Source organism: Triplophysa rosa, linkage group LG2 (genome assembly GCF_024868665.1).
Source record: "Triplophysa rosa linkage group LG2, Trosa_1v2, whole genome shotgun sequence".
In the NCBI taxonomy this organism is placed as follows: domain Eukaryota; kingdom Metazoa; phylum Chordata; class Actinopteri; order Cypriniformes; family Nemacheilidae; genus Triplophysa; species Triplophysa rosa.
Window position 1 is genome coordinate 32,040,056 of NC_079891.1, and position 19,089 is coordinate 32,059,144.

Genomic DNA, 19,089 nt, shown 5'->3' on the forward strand with positions numbered 1-19,089 from the left:
TTGTATACTTTATGTACATAAGACCTACTGGAATACTTTAATATACTTTAATACTGATTAACAATAAAGAAAAGTGACACATTTGTCTTTGAATAAAAACCTTTTTATTGAAAAAAATGCTAACAACATGATTTCAATAAAAGTAAAAATAAAACTTGTTTCTGTAAATATCACACAACTGAAAATACAGTGTAGCTTTTTTTTTTTTTAATTTACATTCAGACATTTAGAACACCCTTTTTACCAAAATGTCTACAGATGATGAACATTTTAAGAAATTTGCCAAACAATTGTCATGCCAAGCTGCAAAAGTAAGTCAGTTAGTAAAGAAGTTACATAAACATTGAAAATGCTTAACGATAAAGATATAAAAATAAAGTTTAGAACGCAAAACTATGATAAAGAGGCCATTGCCAGCTGCCACATTTGTATGCATGTGTGCAAATATGTGTTTCCTCAAACAGTTTTAGTCTTCAGGCCTTCACAGCGTTTCCCCTATAACAAAAAAACACAGCATTAGTAGGAGCATCTGTTTCACTCCCTCATTCATCATGCTTCTGTCAAAACGGAACAACAAGTTCTCATTGTTGGTGGTCGGTTTTAAAGTCTCAGTCAGTTTGCAGTAGGAGGATGTTTTGGCTTGTGGTTTCACAGCTGAAGAGCTTGTGGTTTTGAATGAGTAAGATTATGACTAAAGCATGTCCAAAAACCTTGATCTACTAAATATAAACATGACTCAGTGACCTGCTGTGCAATGTCTATATATGTCTTTATGATGAAATGTTATGTAAGATAGATGGATTCATGGAAAATCCTTGAATTTATAGATGAAAATAAAATGTCAGAGGTAAAAACATACCTGAAATTTGATTCCTTTGCATTTCTTTAGCCTGTTGTCGATGAATCTGGTGAGCTCTTCAACCCATTTAGCTTCGCTGGCAGCGGGGGCACAAAGTTTCTTATCTCTTCTGGTTGTAAAACTGTAAAACCAACAACCCATGTATATTATTTCACTAGAAAAGATATAGCTCTTTATGTTTACTGTCTATTAAAGAAATACTTCTGCACCGTTTGGAAAGAGATCACAAGTAACTAATTCCCAATCAGAGGAGAGATTAAATGGCTTAAATAAACATGCAGCATTTTCCTTTGAAGCGATGTACTTACACAACAGCATCACGGGTGCAGCCGATACCTCTGATCTGATTCCTGTAACTGAGGACGATTTGTTTCGGGATGACTTGAGAGCCAACCTTCAGGCAACAGTCCAAAGCCGAATCTGCTTGAGCATCTATGAGAAAAAGAGAGACGAAAGAGGAATACATAGAAGTGTGAATTCACTCTCGTCCCTCCAGAGACCATTTATTGTCCAAAAATGTTTTTTGCAGCCAAGCGTTACAAATGTGCAATGCACAGCTGGGATCAAGTTAGTGATATCAACATTTAAGAATGATAACACGCCTAAAAAACACCAAGTGGCAAATTTATTCGGAAGTCAAATGTAAGTGTTTATGAACATTATTTGCATCATGTGTGTGCAGGACCCACACCGCAAAAACTTCAAGCCTCTAAACTTAAACTCTTTTCTTTAGTTTTTTATTGTCTTGAATTTTAATATTTAAGTTAAAACTTGCCTTGAAAATGAAATGCGCTTCATTGAATTATAAAGTTAAAACTCATTAAATATGTTCAAGTGAATAATAAACATTTAAAAAAATGTAACAATTTAAATGTGTTAAATATTGTATAATCTTGAGAAAATATAAGAGCATCATGTTTATTGTTTATAATGATATACAACAGATGGAATCATTGCCACAGGTCCTTAGAATATCATTTTTTTAAAGAAAATTGAAATATTATAAAATATAATAAAGTATAAAAAGCTCATCCTCTTACACAAAAATGTGTAAACCAGTGAATTTCAAATCAAAACGAATGTTTACTTGAATACTAATAAGCATTTGATAAATAAAGAATTGATGAATAAATTATTCTTGTTTGTTTATCCAACCTATTGAATTACCAAATTGACTCTTAAAACTTTTAAAGTTAAAATTGACCTAGTTGTTTGAGTTGTGCAATATATCTATTCCCATTTTTGAAACGTGATCATATTTAAATAAATGAACAAATGGACCCCATCCAGCTCGCAGTGGATGAAGGCGACAGACATCACAGGCTTACCTGCCGGAGTGTTGTAGATTATAAGAGCCAGCGCACAGAGTATCACACTCAGTGCAGGTAGATGTGCTGAAGTCATGGCAACAGGTGCAGGAGACGTTGAAACTCGACTTGAGTCTGTACTGTTGGAAGCTTTCCTGGTTCTCTCCTCTCAGCCTTTCCATCACTGCCCTGCTTTATAGGACATAATGGTTTCACTTTTACTGTTCTGAGGCAGCCCCTCCCCTCAGCTGTGAAATGCCAAAGCAACAAAGGTTGAATGCAGAGGTTGTGAACTGGATCTCGTATGAATGAATGGGCCATATTTACGGTACAATGCAAAACATTCTTTGACTATTCACTCCACGACCTCCCTCCCGTTTCTCTTTGTAGCTCACATAGAAACTCTGGCATACTTTCTCGCATAAGGGTCAGACTGGCAAAAGTGGATGTTTCGGTTTGACTGAAGAAGACCATTGAGGCATTTCAGATAAACCTGTCAAACAGAACTGTTTACTTCATTTACCGATACACAGCGCTGGGGATTTTTAAATGTTACTAAATATGGAAGAGTTACTGTATATCTTTTCCCAGAATTAATGGTTTGTGCTGGTATCTGTAGACCCCCATCAAAACCAGTCAGCAGATTGTGCAGACCAGGCAGGGAGAACTGATTTTGTTCATGAGTTTTATTTAAGTTTTATTTACAAAGGTTTTTGTTATTATTGCACGGCCTCTCATGTGTGTGTGCGTGCGTGCATGTGTGTTTGGTCTTATGAAAACATTTATTCACATTTACATTTAAACATTACCAACTACATTTATTCAGCATTTTAAAAATTGTGAGTGTCTATTGTGTTTTATCAGATAAAAGTTTGTACCAAAAAAAAAAACACGTAGAATAGAGATTCACTCAAATTGTTTTATTTAAAAAAATGAATCAGCAAAGTTTAAAACAAACCATTTGACATACATTCCCAAAAGCTTAATTTCCTGAACATAGCTTACAAGTAAGGCTCAAAATCGCTAAAGTAAGACAGTACAGTACAAAACACATACGTTTTCAGTAAATGACATATTACAGTCAACATATCAGGTTTGAAATTCCAGTCTTTTATTCATTTGTACAATGTTTCAATGCCATGAGCTTGATGAATTTATAAGTATGCATGTTTAGGATCACATATGAATGATTAAGTCATCGTTGCAGATACAGGAGCATCATTGTCACTTCCTGTTTGGTCCTCAGTTTGTCAAGTGGGTCATCGTGGTCACTTCCCGTCTGTAAGCAGGAAAAAGAAACCGGATTAACTTTGGTTTACAGGGGTCAGACAATGTTTCAGGGAAGAAAAACTACACACGACTTCTGATCAATTTCTATTTAGCTTTTCAAGTGAAGTCTGTGAAAGAGCGGAACTAAGAAAGTGAGTTAACATGAAAAGGAACATGCACCGAAGGGGATTTTTGGGGATGTTTTGTTTTTACCTAGTCCTACTGATGTGATTTTCTCTTTTTGTCCAGGAGTGAGATAATCTTGCTGATCCAGCTGTGTTTCTCCTCTGGAGGTGCACAGAGTTTCTTGTGCTTCTTTGTGATGAATCTGTGGGAAACATGGAAACATTTGATCTATGAAACATGCATTGCCATTAACGCAACAAATACTGACCGGTTATCTTAAACCGAAAACATACACAGTCGCTGGGATTGGGCAACCGCTGTCTGTGGTCTGATGAACGTATGATGCAACGATTTGCACGGGGATGCGTGTGTCCTTGGTGGTCAGACAGCAGTCCACAGCTGCATCTGAAAATGCTGAGAATTGAAGATTGGCATTAGCAAAGCTTGGCACTGAAAATCCCCCCTCTATATTTTTTGAGACCCTGCAAGAACAAAACTTGGCCTGAGTGTCACTTTTTTGAAATTTCCTGGAACTGCAAGAGCTCTCTTCCAGGGTTATTACAGCTAAATGTATGAGAACGGATGCCAAGTACTACTGTGTCAATGATCTCACAGCCATAAAACTAAAACCTCAGCCAGCTATCCAGTCAAAAATGAAGTTTCGGTTTATAATGAATGCATGAGCCAATGCACATTAAAATTTGCATGTAAAACACTCCAGGTGTTTAAATGATTTTCTTACCTTCTGTGTCGCCCCAGAGGACTGCGGTAAGGACCATGAGAGTTAATGCTGGAGTATGCATTCTGGTCTTTGAGTTTGGCGGCAGTATGAGCATCAGAGGTGCACAGGTGTGATTAAGCAGGTGTCACTGTGCAGGTATTTATACACAAAATATTAACTTTCACTTTCACATGAGCACCTTTTAGCTCCACCTCATCCTGTAAATGCATAAGTTTCGTTTCAGTTTACCGTTCCCACATTCCTTTTCCCATCATTTTTTAAACCCTATTTTCATTCTCTGCCAAAAGGCATGGCCTGACCACAAATAAAGCAGCTTATAAAAACACATACTAGATTACTTTAATATCATTGTCGTTTTTGATAATCCTACATTTCTCCACTTCATGTAATTGTACTGCACCCATAGCGATTTCTTTCATGTTTGTCAAATGGTTGAATAAATTGTTTAATCTAAACAATCTTCCACAGCTTCATGGATCAATGTGCAATCATTTGTTTTTTACACTACTGTACAGGGAGAACCACATGAGAGACAAGGATGATAAGGCTTTAAAGTTGATTCTCATTTTTTGAACTTCGTCAGGTAACTGCATAACCCTGAAAAGCGTGAAAACACAAATTGTTTCTTTCACGGAAAAAAACAGTTATAGGTAGAGTGTGAGACAAATCAGCCTCCTTGCCATCATGCATCTATTCCCAAACATGGTTCCATAAATAACCTTTAAAGGACCAGCTCATAAAGTTAACGAGGATCTATTGACAGAAATGCATTTTAATATACATAACAATCTCTTGAGAGGTGTATGAAGACCTTACATAATGAAGCGTTATGTTTTTATTACCATAGAATGAGCTATTTCTCTTCATACGCCGCGGGTCCCCTTGCATGGAATTCGCCATGTTGTTTCTACAGTAGCCCTTAATGGACAAACTGCTCTACAGGGCATATTTTGTAAATACTTTATCTCCTTCGGCAAAGAAATGAAAATAGTTCTGTGTCAGCCACCGTAGTGCTTCGAAAGGGAGAGGTGGAATGAGCCGTTGGATGCAATTCACAACCTCACCACTAGGTGCCGCTAAATTGTACCGACTGATCCTTTAACATCCAAAGAACCTTTCCTTGTCACAAAAGGTTCTTTGTAGTGGAAAAGGGTTCTTTGCGTTATAAAAAAATGAATGCTTTTTATAAGAACGTTTGTGTAAATGGTTTGGGTAACCAAAAATGGTTCTTTTTTAGCACCTTTTTCAAAAGTGAGAATTAAAAGACCTAAAATTAGTGTGATGATAAAAAAGTTTTATTCTTATACTTCATAAAACTAAAGAATGACCTACGATCACTAAACTAGACCACAACCATAAAAGCACTTCCTATTTAATAAAGAGCCTTTATAGCTTTGTTTTTTTTTATAGAAATATGAAGAAATTACAGGAAATCATGTGGAGTGAGAAAGAAAAGAACAGGAGCCGGAACTCGGGTCGTCCAAAAGTGCTATTGCGCAACATGATGATGTGCAGCCCACTTGGCTAACACCGCCGACTGTCTATGTTCACACATTTTACAGACCCTTGTATTTAACTTACTGCCCATTCAAGATATACATGCGTGCATTACAAGTAGCCTATGTGCATTACCTGGTAACCCATGACCTATACTGTAGTTCTCATTTGCAAGTCACTTCGGATAAAGATGTCTGCTGAGTAAATATAAAGACACTAAAAATTGCATAAATTGACAGTCTGAAACAGCTCCTCTGTTGCAATTTTCTAAAACGATTTTCATCACAAACCTATTAACTGCCAATCGATTTGAGTGAAACATGAACATGGATTGCATAACTTCTTAGCATTTGTTTTGTGCCCCTTTTGCTTTGTTGACAGCATGTATTCAAGCTGGCATGAGCTCCACATGTTTGTGCACAACCTGATCATTTGAGAATATTCCAAAAGCATCTGCTTCAATGGAAAAATAACCGTCATATATGTTCACCCCTGGTAACATTCGGCTCATGTGTCTTTACTGGAGACAGAAATATAAAACACATAATTCAGGTCTTCCAAAACCTTCCCGTTTAAAAAGATCGGGTCATGTAAAGTGATCATAACATGCCATTATCTCAATAATGATTTGTTGAATACCTGTTGATAAATGGCTTTGGCACGGGTACAAGGGTGTGTTTTCCGTGAAGCACTTCTAACAGAATTTAACATTAGAGCATCACCATTGTTAAGTGGCTGAGGGGAAATGTCCCCGATAGAATTAAAAACCAACCTGAACTGAACTTTGAAAGACGTTTTTATTTGCGAATGCAGCATGCAAGTCTTTATTCAAACACAGCCCTCCACCCATTAACAGTTTCATTTTCAAATGCACGGTTTACCATAGGCCTTCCCAAACCTGGTTAGGTCTTTGTGTGCACATCATTTATAAATAACTGAATTCGTTTGACGTTCTTTGCCACACCTGCACCGCACTTGTGACTTCCAGAGCAAGACATTTCCACAGCAATCTGTCGAGAGTGTTCCATATACACGAATTAAAAAAGCTTGGTTACCTTTGTTAAAAATGCACTGGTGGAAACGCATGCTTACGGTAAACATTTCTTACATGCAGAATATATTTACCTGGAAAATCCCGCTGTACCTTTCTGCCTTTTTGACTATATTTAAGGGCTTTCATAAATGCAGACGTGTATAGACTAAAGTGATAGGTCACCCAAAAATGAAAATCCGGTCATCATTTGCTCACACTTTTGTCATTTCAAACCTTTATGACTTTCTTTCTTCCGCAGAACACAAAAGATGTTTTGAAGAAAGCTGCCGAACAGCACTGGACCCCATTCACTTCTATTGTATGGAAACAAAACCAACGCAAGTGAATGGCGGCCAGTTAACAACATTCTTCAAAATAGCTTATTTTTCTTGTTCTGCGGAAGAAAGAAAGTCATGCAGGTTTGAAATGACAAGAGGATGACATGATGACAGAATTTGTATTTTTGGGTGAACTATCACTTAAGTGTAGAAAATGTCGACTCACAATCTCCTAAAAAACATAAGTGAGGCATTTTGCAGACGCTTAATATAAAAAAAAACGTGTTATTTTTGGCAAATAACATTCTTGACAAAAGGGTGTTGTATGGATAAAAAATGAATATTATATATACTATATTAATAGACTGCAGTCCTTAGAGAGAAAGTTTTGTTCATTGTTTGAGGGGTGTCGTTATAAAAAATGTCAGGATATACTGGTTTAGCATTTTTTGGTTTACTGATCAAATTTGTTGAACCTTGCCAAAAACAACACAGTTGTGTCTTTTATTCATCACACATATTCAATAACTTGTCAAAATGAAATAAAAACTTAGAGGTGTTAAGATACTGTACCAGATGCTTTAAAGGTGCTGTGTGTAGCCTAATATTTTGGATGATCAACTGACAGAAATGCAATATAATATACATACTATGTCTTCAGAGGTGTATAAAGACCTTACATAATGAAGTGTTATGTTGAATAAGCTACTTCTATCTACATAGACCGCGGTCCCCTTACATGAAATCGGGAGCCGCAGAGATGACGTGTTTTTGTAGGCCAACCCGGAAGTTAGCGCTGCAGAGGTTCCCTCGACCGAAAGCCTATGCATTTTTACATTTACATTTAGTCATTTAGCAGACGCTTTTATCCAAAGCGACTTATAGATGGGGTAAACAATGGAAGCAATTGGAACAACAAAAAGCATAAGTGCAATCCAAAAAATACTGGTCTCATATAGCCTACCACAGTATACAGAGCTAAGTAGGAAGTTTTTTTTTTTTTTGAAAGAGTAGAAAAGAAATAGAAGTCAGAACCGATCGGTCAGGTGTTGACGGAAGAGATGCGTTTTCAGACGGTTTTTAAAGATGGCTGCAGAATCTGCAGATCTTGTAGCAGCGGGCAGATCATTCCACATAAGTGGAACCGATCCCGAGAAGGTACTGTACGTGAGAGAGATTTTTTACTTTTTTGGGATGGCACCACAAGACGTCGTTCGTTTGCAGAGTGCAGGGATCTGGTGGGTATACGTCTGCATTAGTGAGTGAAGATAAGGGGGTGCCGAACCAGTGGTGGTCTTGTAGGCCAGGAGCAGAGTCTTGAATTTGATGCGAGCCACTATAGGGAGCCAATGTTCTTCCCATGTACTCTTTACTCTTCGAAAATTGCAAAAAATAAGCTCTGTGATTAACAAAGGTTTATGATGTTTACACGTTTTGTCTATCAAGATAATCTTTACAAATGAACACAACATTTGTTACTTTTGAAGCTGAAATACATTCGGCAGAAGTAAAAAGCTAATACGATGCTATAAACAGACTAAACTTAAGGTCGCTCGACAACTCTTTCAAACTTTATTAAAAACGTGTTCCCTGGTAAGTAATTACTCCGTGAATGAATCCGCATCTACTGTACATGTTAAGAGATTTGTGCCCATGTTGCATTATTTGTGAGCTTTCTATGCGCGTCCCCGCCAAAGGAAGTAGTCGCTTGTTAGCAACCGTCATAATAAGGCTTTCAAAAATCACAAGCGGGTTATAATTGGTGTGTTTTATGTCATAGAATAAAACGTGAAAATATTTAGAGGTTTTGTTTACCGCAGACCACTTATTTCGGGCGATTTACAGATTTACCAAAAACCCATTCAAAAAACCTGTAGACTTTGGAGCGATGGAACCGGAAGTCCTAAAATGCTAACTCGCTATCTCTGCGGCCATACTCTCCCTATTTGCCATGTTGTTTCTACAGTAGCCCTAAACGGACAAACTGACAGAGCACGTTTCGTAAATACGTTATCTCCTATGGCCAGGGCCGTATTAAGACCTCCATGGGCCCCGGGGCTATGAATTACCACAGGCCCCCCCATAGAACGTGGAACGCATCTCTGCGCTTAAAAATGTGTATTCAGCGCTCAGGAATGTCTTTTAAAGGCACAAAGCAGAACGCGAGGGTCTCGATTAGGGCTGTCACGATTATGAAATTTGACTGACGATTAATTTTCTAATAAATCATTGCGATTATGACGATTAATTGTCTGTTTTAGGGCTTTCAAATTTAATTCTCATTCATTTTTCATTCAGCTTTGAAACGACCATATTGTTCTGAATACAAGACTATGTTTTTTTTTTTGGAAATACATCGGAAAAAATTGGGTCATCACATATTTAAGGTTTAGGTTTTTACCTGTCAATAATACAACCGCCAAATACTTGTAAATTAAGTAAATTGATCAGTTGTGAATTGAAGCCACCATTAAAATACTATCAGTCATAGAAAAGCTTCTAGTCTGTTTTTTTCTCACTTGCAAGACTATAATACAATTTTACTTGTATGTTAATGAAATTTTGGTAGACTGGTTTTCACACTGAGATTTGCTTAAATAATATTAAATTGTACTGCAGGTAATTTGTATGGTATATGCTTTAGTTTTTTTTTTTTAAATGATTGTGTTGTGGTGGTACATTTTACAAGTATTACCATGCTTTAGTTACAATATATACACTAAAATATGCAATATGCAGATGCACTACAGCTCCCCCTAGTGTCTTCTATAGAGATGTGCAATAATTGCGCGATGATCTGAAACCATCGCGATGAGGTCAAACAATCGCGATGAGACGATTATTTAATAATCGTGACAGCCCTAGTCTCGATTTATAACAAAACAGTTGCTGTACAAACTACATGGCAAAGAAATAATAATTAACGACTTACACAAAGAGATCAACATGAGTCATGACAAAAACCTTACTTCAAGCATTCAAAATAACGGCTGTCAATTCTATAATATTCCAATAAAAAAATCAGTTTATCTTAAAAACTTTTTTCCTGCTTTTGATATAGGAAAAGTGCTTGATAATGTCGCTGAAATCCAGGGATCGGAGGATGTCACATTCCAGGGACATCACCGCTAGATTGTTCAGTCGTTCTTGCAACATTGTTGAACGAAGACTGTTTTTGACTAAAGACAGTTTGGAAAAAGAACGTTCCCCGCTGGCGTTAGTAACAGGCAATGTCAGGAAAATACGGAAAGCTATGTCCACATTAGTAAACATTTACGCATTTGGCAGACGCTTTTATCCAAAGCGACTTACATTACCTTATACAGTACATTTGTTTCTAACTATGTGCAATCCCCTGGGATCCACCCCACGACCTTGGTGTTGTTAATGCCGTGCTCTTACTGAGCTACAGGAAACACCGACTGCAATTGTTTTCTCCTTAGTAGCTGAAGCAATGCTACAACACTTTTGTTTGTCTCATTTTTAGTAAATTCTCTGAAATGGGCGATTTCGAAAAAAATCGACGCATTAGCCATTTCATTAAGACAATTTGGCTTGTATATAGCGAATATATATAAAATAGAGTTTGTTTAAATACAAAATTAGTATGTATTAAGCCAAACTAACCTAAAATTGGCGGGCAGGATCACCCTTCATGGGCCCGGTCAACTCCGTCTTCGTCAGCTTTAAACAGTGAAATATCCTGATACCTTTGGAATCTTATTAAGTAACTCCTTGTCTTCGCTGCTGCTTGTCTCTTAAGTTTTTCCTTTTTTGAGCCCCTCTCTCACATTTTTTGGCAAAACCCGACATTTTAGCAGCTCTTCGACTTCCCAGCATAATCATTCCCACGGTTAAGATCATGAAATGTAAATTTGACACAATCATTGGAAATCTGATCAATCTGATTTTACCAATCAAATGGCGTTAATTTTTGAATGACCTGCACGTAAACCTATGGGATGATTGGCGCGCTAAGGATGTCCGCATCCACCAATCACCTCCACTCTTTTCGCAGTTTGGGTTGCTCCTGGAACCAGCCACTTTTTTCACACGATCTACTGCACCGCTGGCTGCGCCGCGCGTCACAACTCATAATTTGTAATTTAAAAATATATATTTGTGTAAAGGCCGGGCCCCCTTGCAGTGACGGGCCCTGGGCTTAAGCCCCGGTAAGCCCTTGCGTTAATGCGGCCCTGCCTATGGCAAAGAAGCGAAAATGCGACAACATCTTTGTCCTGTGTCAGCCTCCGTAGTGTTTCGAAAGGGAGGGGTGAGCTGTTGGTTGCAATTTGCAACCTCACCACTAGATTCACATTGCTACTTAAAATGCTTCAAGAAATAGACAAACCAAACTTTTGTGTGCATCAAAAGACTGTACTGTGTAATGCATGCTGCATTGCATCTAAATTCTTCAATTCAAAGACAAAACTCGATTAAATTTTAAACTCTTGTTCCTGGTTAGAGCATTGCATTAGCAGCGCAAAATATGGTGGGTTCAATTCCCAGGGACACAATGACAGATGTCTTTGCCATAAGTATGTTCTTACATAAATGCACAACCCTGCAGTCCTTTATTTCTGTTATTCTAGAAGACCCGTTGAACCATTTCCAAATATTCAAGAGTGAAATGTTTTGATTGCTTATCAGCGATCATGTAATCAGATACACAAAACCTCAGCAAACTGATTACCATCTTAAAATAGGCAAAAGGTGTGTGAGCTATCTGACAGCATTAAAGATCACCAACCTATGCCACACTACACCTATATACATACATCTGTGCATTCCTGTTCTAATGCAGATGTAGTTTTTTAAGATCTCTTAAAAATCCAAGAATGCAAACTATCCCATTGTGCAATTTTGTAACTTAGATGTCATGTTTGGAGCCTCATCCCACGACTGATTACACTGATAACTGTTAAATATGAAGGCACTCCTTCACCAGCAGGAAAGTCCCTCTATGGTTTCTCAGTAGAGAACCCGACAGGAAGTTTAGTTTGGATGCTGTTCTGTGTTGGAGTCGGAGCAAACCTTTCTCGTAACTGACATGCAAAAAAATAGAGCTGACCACCAACAAACCACTGAGGTACACGAGACATATCCTATAATCATTTTGCTGTAAACGTTTGGCAAGAGATTCTTTCAGAAAGTGCTTTGGAACAGAGAAAGTACAGGGCTATTTAAAGACATTTTCTCTTCAAGAAAAAAAAAATCAGCAAGGAGTCAATGCAACATGAAAAAGGGTGATTCTCAGAATTTATATTTAAGAATATATATCTGCATGTGCAGAAGATCATTATGCAAAATATGAGCTTTTTCTGTCTACCTACAGTACATACACCACGGGTCCCCTTGCATGGAATTCGCCATGTTGTTTCTACAGTAGCCCTAAACAGACAAACTGCTATATAGAGCGCAATTCCTAAATAAGTTACCTCCTTCGGCAAAGAGGCGAAAACGTGACGACATCTTTGTCCTGTGTCGCTACCGTAGTGCTTCGAATGGGAGGGGTAAATGGTGGACTGAGCCACTGGTTGCAATTTGCAAACTCACCACTAGATGTCGCTATATTTTACTAACTGGTCCTTTAATGTTAAGTATGAAATAAAATAAAATATTTTTTAATTTGAAGAAGTTATATAATGGTTCCTCTGCCTCTTTTTTGTATATACTATGTGTTTGCTAGGGGTGTCACAACCAATCGATACTGTTGTGTTGACACTACAGTACACATGATGTTACAAACTCACTCCACCTGGTCATTTGAAAATCTGATATCGAGACAACCTTAATGCCCGTTTTACGTTCCAGTGAAGTGCAATTAATCCATGTGCTAGAACTAGAGCTACATTCTTGCACAATCCATAATTAAAGACTCTTCACGGAAATAAGACTTATTAAGATATTAGAGAGCATTATTAAATCTGCTGTTAAATTTGAGGCTTGTGGAGTCATGCAAAAAAACATAAAAGGTCTCTGACCTACTTTACTTTATTGATGCTCCAAAGCCCATATTTAGGATTTAAAACTGTACAACTTATAATTAACCTACATACAAATTCAACACTATACAATAAGCGTGTCATGAAGACACATGAGTGGACGAGAAACCTGTGTTGTCATCAGTTTTTCATCAGTTGTACCTAATTATGAAATGAACTTTAACCATTAAAATGTATGTTAAATAACATAACTAACGTTTTCTTATCATAAACGTAACAAAAGCAGAAACAAGAAAGTTAGCAGTTCCCATCCTAACCAACGGCCCAGCTTTACCTGAAAATGCTAGAGGGGGAAGCAAGTCTGATCAAGTTGTTTCTGTCATGAGGCTTACAGGAACCATGAAAGCGTGCGTGCCAGACCCTTTATCAGTTTTTGTCTGACTATGTAGAATGGGCTTCTGTGACAATAAATACATTTTCAAGCAGTTGGGCAAAGCCACATAACCACAAATGCATAAACAAAAATACAAATTCAAAAGGGCTGCATGACATGAATAATAACAGTTTTTGTCTTTTTAACAAATTATGAAAATGATAAAGGAAGGCAGATTTATGTAGAAAGCACATTTCATACACAATTTATACAAATTACAAAAAAATGAAGGTTTGGATTCTCCCTTGAACATCTGTATAATAATATTAGCCTACAGGCTCCATTAGCTGCTTTTACATTTATGCAAATCACAAACATTGTTTAAAATAATTTATTAAAAGTTATATAGGGGATCGACACACTACATAAATTCAACGTGCAGAATGCATACAGAAGAAAGGTTTAGTTTTGCTAAAGATTTTTGAGCAAGGGGACAGCAAAATATAAAATAAAAGCGCACCAACACTGTGCACAAAAAAATACAACAAATGCATTATTTATTTATGTCTTCTTTTTTTATAATGTAATGTTTATGTAACTATAAACTTGTTTATTTATATGACTATTTTATTAAAATTTATATGTATATGTATTACATTTAGATTTTTAATTTTTTCATCTCATGACTATTAAAACATACTTATCAATTCCATTATAAAGCTAGGCTATATTTATTTGTTTACTTATTAGGACATTGTCTGAGTATCTAAAATTAAAAATATATAAATCATTTATTTTCATTATTACACCGTAATCACAAGCCCATTCCAGTTTTTAATAATAACTCGACAGTGACATCTTATGGCCATTCACTAGAAACTCTTTTTAACTATAAATGTTCACTTCCTAGTCAAGAACGTTTATTAAATTATTGACATTCCTACATCCAACTTTACTATAACAACGGGTGTAATCATTAGTTAGCTTTTATATATGTTGGTGAAATATATATTAATATAATATATAATATATATTTTAGCAAAAAATAAACGGTAAATTTTTTTTACTTAATGGCTAAATTCCAAAAGCACAGTAAGTTAATGAATGGCATTTTTGTTTCGTTTAGTAATGGAAAGTACCCACGCTTGCTGATCTGAGATCATTCCGTGCAGTCCATATTTTACCTGTGACGCGCTTCAAATCGATCCGCACAAACTGATCCCAGATCATCCGACGCACAAAACCAGCGCACGGGCTCGTGATTCCATCGCTGGAGCCGCCGCTGTGCATTCTGGGATTAGTTGAAAGATTCAAGATGGCGGCGAGCAGGAGACTACACAAGGTAGACGTTCAAACCTTGTACTTTTTACACCTCCGATTGAAAATCATCACACGCGACGACACGACAGTGGGTTAAACGCGAGCTTAACTAGCCAAAAACGCGTTTTGATCGTTCGTCAGGTCTTGATCGGCGTTGAAATGAGCGCTTCTCGCGCCCGATGACTCGGCTCGCTTTGCGTTTCCAAACATGAAGGAGGAAAAGCGCCGGCGGAGGCCGCGAGACGGTATAAATAGGTTTGGGTCGAGATCGGCGAGACAACGTGCTGTTAGACTAGACTTTGGTGCCTTATGATTAAGTTTAATTCATTGACAGTGCGTAATTGACATAAATTCAGCATATGAGAATGTATGAAGATAAGACAGAAGTGTTTGCTGCGATGGTTTTCTCCAGACCGGGCTCAGTTGTGTTCAAACCGAACCGTCTTTGTTTAAATGATGATCCTTTGAATTAAATCAGGTGTAATAGGGACCTTATGGGTCTCTCAAAGAGATCGATGTAGTTTTGAAGTTAATTCAATGGCCCCAGAGAGGACACAGATAGGTCAAACTATATCTGACTAACGTTAATAAAAACTCAGATATTCATCCCCCTCGGGCATTAAAAGCTTAAAGTGTTCAACTGTCAACTAATATCAATTGTTTAATAAATGTCAGGTGACTAGCTGATTTTACGCCCTAAAGTTAAAACGAAACTGACTTTCTCTTTATAAACTTCCGTCTTGTATATAAATCACTTAATTCACTCGCTACATACATGTGAATTACAGACATTGAGCAACATAGATGTGTGTAAACCTCATTTTTGACTCAAAATTGTCGTGTGTTTGAAGTTTTAGGGTGTTTATATATTACAGGTTCAATTGTATTTGGTTGGGTATGGCAGTGTCACACAATGATGTTGAATTCACTTCCTTATTAGATAACAGTGGCTGTAAATGTCAGGCAGCTAACAGTGGTTGAGGAACAACAGAAGTAATTGTAAATAAAAACGTATTATTTTCTATGGTCTATTTTGTAACATTACGATTTTCTTGATTACTGCCTAGGTTTCATAGTGATTATTATATATATACACGCTTCATATAAAGACATCTTTTGTTAGAAAACAATAGAGCTTGCTTAGAAATGGTGTTTGCACGGTCCTAATATTTTTTATTATTAAAGAATAGGCTTCTTATGTTTACATAATGCAGAAATTTGGCAGACACTTTTAAAGCAACTTTCATACATTCAAGTCATACATTTTATCAGTTTGTTCTTCCTAGGAATTGAAGCCATGATGTTTGTGGTGCTGATGCAGTGCTTAACCTGTTGAGCTGTATAGATTTAAAAAAGATTGTTATAAAACAACATTGTTTGGATACTGATGACGTTACTTTACATGGTTAAGGTGTGGTTTTGGGACTGTTGTTTATTTGAAGGTTTTACACTTGCTTCTTGATCCCAGCCTAGATCTGTACCAAGTCTCGCTCGGTCTGTGTCATATTGCAAGCTAACTCCTAAATCGCTCTTCTTAATGATCTAGAAACGAAATTTTGATTTGCATTTATAAATACAGCCTTGCTGGTCATTGTACAATGAAGAGAATATTTCCATATAAGCAGTCGTAACTGTGTTTCTTATTTTCTCATTATTTTCAGGAGCTTGAAGAAATCCGCAAATCTGGGATGAAAAACTTCCGTAACATCCAAGTTGACGAATCAAACATATTGACATGGCAGGGCCTCATTGTTCCAGTAAGTGTTTGCTAATAACATCGGTTTATTGTTGTAATACAATACAGACAACAGACCGACCTGTGCGCACAATACCATGTGATGTTTTGCCTTCCAGGACAACCCTCCATACGACAAGGGGGCGTTTCGGATCGAGATCATCTTCCCTGCAGAATACCCTTTCAAACCACCCAAGATCACGTTTAAAACAAAGATCTATCACCCCAACATTGACGAGAAAGGACAGGTGTGTCTGCCTGTCATTAGCGCAGAGAACTGGAAGCCAGCCACCAAAACTGACCAAGGTGAGGTTCACTGCATTTGTTGCAGTGTTAAACGGTTATAGTTTTTATTTATCCCTCTAGTTTTTATTTGCGTTGTATCTGTAAATCTGAACGCTGTATAGAGCTTCCTAGATCATAGGGATGATATAAAGCAGAATTTTTAGGTCGGTGAAGTCTGGGTCCCGGCGATGACTCATTTTTAATGAAGTGGGGCAATGGTTTAAATGTAAAAAAAACAGGTTGGTGTAAAAGCCACAACAGTGGTCCAGTGGTTGGAACACAATTTAGTAATTAGTAAAAATTTAGTCTCTGTATCTAGCCGTATCTGTCGAATATTTTGATGGCTTGAAAATAGTTAAAATAGTTTTCGTATAGTATAGATTCTAGTATAGATCTTAACCTTATTATATAGTTTACTGAAATAAACATGTTTGGGTTTTTTTCCTCGGATATTGCACTTACCTGCTGAATTTGCTGGATTTGTTTTTAGAAAAAATTGATTTTCATCCATATTGTACTAGTAATATTGTGTACATACCGTAGGGCTGAGCAGTTAATCGAAAATTAATCGTAATCGTCAATTTTGGCCTTCAAAAATGACAAAAACAAAATAATCAAGATAAAACGATTATTGTGCTGCATTCCATTTTGCAAGGTTCCTCTTTCCTTGTGGTATAAATCCACAGCGCACCCTTTCCTTTATAGCAGTTCAGCTGTGCTTTTGCTTTACATTTATTTTTTCAGTTTAATTCAATTTAAAATTGTAGTTTTTTTCTATGTTGTTTCCAAAGTAATCATGTTAAATGATCATGATCTCAATATTGGCCCAAATAATCGTGATCATGATTTATGTCATAATCGAGCAGCCCTAACATACTGGGCTGCAAGAATCATTTGCAAGAATTATCTTAAAACCTATGGGAGTCTTTTCATGAAATGGCGAAATCAAGTGGCGATTCTATTGAAAAACAAAGTAAGGAATTTCGAACCAAAAGTTTTTTTTTTTTAAACATCATGTTTTGTATACCTGTAGTTACTCCGCCAGGAGACCCGTGTGCACCTGAGAACAACCGACTTCATACATCCACTAATAATCACCTTCATTTATCTTCATCTTATGGGGGGTTCATTTTAAATGACAACATACATTAACATTGCTTTTCTCCTGCTTTACAGTAATTCAATCGCTCATTGCCTTGGTGAACGATCCACAGCCAGAACACCCTCTGAGGGCCGACCTAGCAGAAGAATACTCAAAAGACCGTAAAAAATTCTTTAAGAACGCAGAAGAGTTTACAAAGAAACACGGCGAAAAGCGGCCAGTGGACTAACAATACCTGACAAGTGTGTAGCCCCACCTCCAAAACCCAAACCCCGCCTCCTCTCCCTTCGCTCTACTACCTTCTACTCAACCACCCAACCTCTACTCCCTCTCCCTCTTTCTTTCCTTCTCCTCCTCTCCTTTATACGTGTCACTCTAGTTGAGCTGGAGAAGTACAGCACAGCTGCGGCCTCCGTCTTTGAGCGGGACATCGTGAGGACATCTGACCTGGCATCCCGGTTTCTGGTGTTAGCTTGAGGCCCTTACTAACTTTCTACTATGTTTTTGTTTTTCTTTCCAAAGTTTAAAGTCATGTAAATCGGTTAGAGGATAACTTAAAACAAAGAAGTTGAAATTGTATTCGGTAACGAATGCTGTTTGACCCTTTTTGTAAAAAGCAAATGAATCATTGCATTATTACACGAAACTTTCGATTACTTTTGGATGTGACCATTCATTCAAAAAGCTGAATTGTAATTTATCATGTATATTATAATTTTGTTCCCTCTCTGATACTCTTAAATGTCCAAACAAGGAGAAGGAATGGAGGATTACAGCGCCAGCAGCTAATATTTCACGTAACCTTTTTATTTTCACTGCACTTGTTGGGTTGCACGGCTTGTCTGAGAAACAGGCTGCGTTCAGCCCTTTACCAAACCTGGAATCGGCGAAACCACTGTAAAGTCAAAAACAACAACGGCGGCTTAGAGGCCAATACTGCTTTGAAATACTTTTTCACAAATGAAAACAGGAAAAATGTTGGAAAACAGTTTTCCATGATGATCACTTATTTTAAACATCTCTCTTTTAACATGTTTCATAGGAAAATCTTGTATATTGTGGATTATTTTGGTTTAAACATGGAAATGGCCCCTAGATTTACAGAAATGTAAGCTACTGAGAAATATTATTCCACCTTTCCTCCCGAAACAGAATAAACACAGTAGTTGACCGTGGGTTTTCAAGAATATTCTCTACGCTTTGCTTAAACTGTGTCAA

At 37.2% G+C, this 19,089-nt stretch overlaps 3 protein-coding genes across 3 annotated transcripts; 1 reads left to right on the forward strand and 2 right to left on the reverse strand.

The window, feature by feature from the left end:
* Positions 1–94: 94 nt before the first annotated feature.
* ccl19a.1 (chemokine (C-C motif) ligand 19a, tandem duplicate 1) lies at positions 95–2,359 on the reverse strand. The gene is made up of 4 exons (XM_057320986.1): positions 2,188–2,359; positions 1,168–1,291; positions 860–980; positions 95–495 (listed from the first exon to the last, which is right to left on the reverse strand). The coding sequence occupies exons 1-4, from the start codon at positions 2,261–2,263 to the stop codon at positions 457–459; spliced, it is 360 nt and encodes a 119-aa protein (XP_057176969.1). The 5' UTR covers positions 2,264–2,359; the 3' UTR covers positions 95–456.
* A 706-nt stretch (positions 2,360–3,065) lies between these two features.
* ccl19a.2 (chemokine (C-C motif) ligand 19a, tandem duplicate 2) lies at positions 3,066–4,436 on the reverse strand. Its single transcript, XM_057320998.1, has 4 exons — positions 4,304–4,436; positions 3,855–3,975; positions 3,649–3,763; positions 3,066–3,445 (listed from the first exon to the last, which is right to left on the reverse strand). Exons 1-3 carry the CDS (start codon positions 4,395–4,397, stop codon positions 3,655–3,657), a joined length of 324 nt encoding a protein of 107 aa, XP_057176981.1. The 5' UTR covers positions 4,398–4,436; the 3' UTR covers positions 3,066–3,445; positions 3,649–3,654.
* Positions 4,437–14,671: 10,235 nt separating this feature from the next.
* On the forward strand, positions 14,672–19,042 carry ube2l3b (ubiquitin-conjugating enzyme E2L 3b). Its single transcript, XM_057325283.1, has 4 exons — positions 14,672–14,771; positions 16,411–16,506; positions 16,604–16,790; positions 17,946–19,042. Exons 1-4 carry the CDS (start codon positions 14,745–14,747, stop codon positions 18,098–18,100), a joined length of 465 nt encoding a protein of 154 aa, XP_057181266.1. The 5' UTR covers positions 14,672–14,744; the 3' UTR covers positions 18,101–19,042.
* The last annotated feature ends 47 nt before the right edge of the window (positions 19,043–19,089 follow it).

Bases quoted from the DNA above. Each gene is read 5' to 3' on its own strand.
- ccl19a.1 (XM_057320986.1), bottom strand. From the start codon at position 2,263: ATGACTTCAGCACATCTACCTGCACTGAGTGTGATACTCTGTGCGCTG. The intron at 981-1,167 runs GTAAGTACATCG...TTGGTTTTACAG, and splicing joins TGCACCCGTGATGCTGTTGT to TTTTACAACCAGAAGAGATA. The intron at 496-859 runs GTATGTTTTTAC...TTTTTGTTATAG, and splicing joins GCAAAGGAATCAAATTTCAG to GGGAAACGCTGTGAAGGCCT.
- ccl19a.2 (XM_057320998.1), bottom strand. From the start codon at position 4,397: ATGCTCATACTGCCGCCAAACTCAAAGACCAGAATGCATACTCCAGCA. The intron at 3,976-4,303 runs GTAAGAAAATCA...TTCAATTCTCAG, and splicing joins CCTCTGGGGCGACACAGAAG to CATTTTCAGATGCAGCTGTG. The intron at 3,764-3,854 runs GTATGTTTTCGG...TGTTTCCCACAG, and splicing joins TGCCCAATCCCAGCGACTGT to ATTCATCACAAAGAAGCACA.
- ube2l3b (XM_057325283.1), top strand. From the start codon at position 14,745: ATGGCGGCGAGCAGGAGACTACACAAG. The intron at 14,772-16,410 runs GTAGACGTTCAA...CATTATTTTCAG, and splicing joins CGAGCAGGAGACTACACAAG to GAGCTTGAAGAAATCCGCAA. The intron at 16,507-16,603 runs GTAAGTGTTTGC...TTTGCCTTCCAG, and splicing joins GGCAGGGCCTCATTGTTCCA to GACAACCCTCCATACGACAA.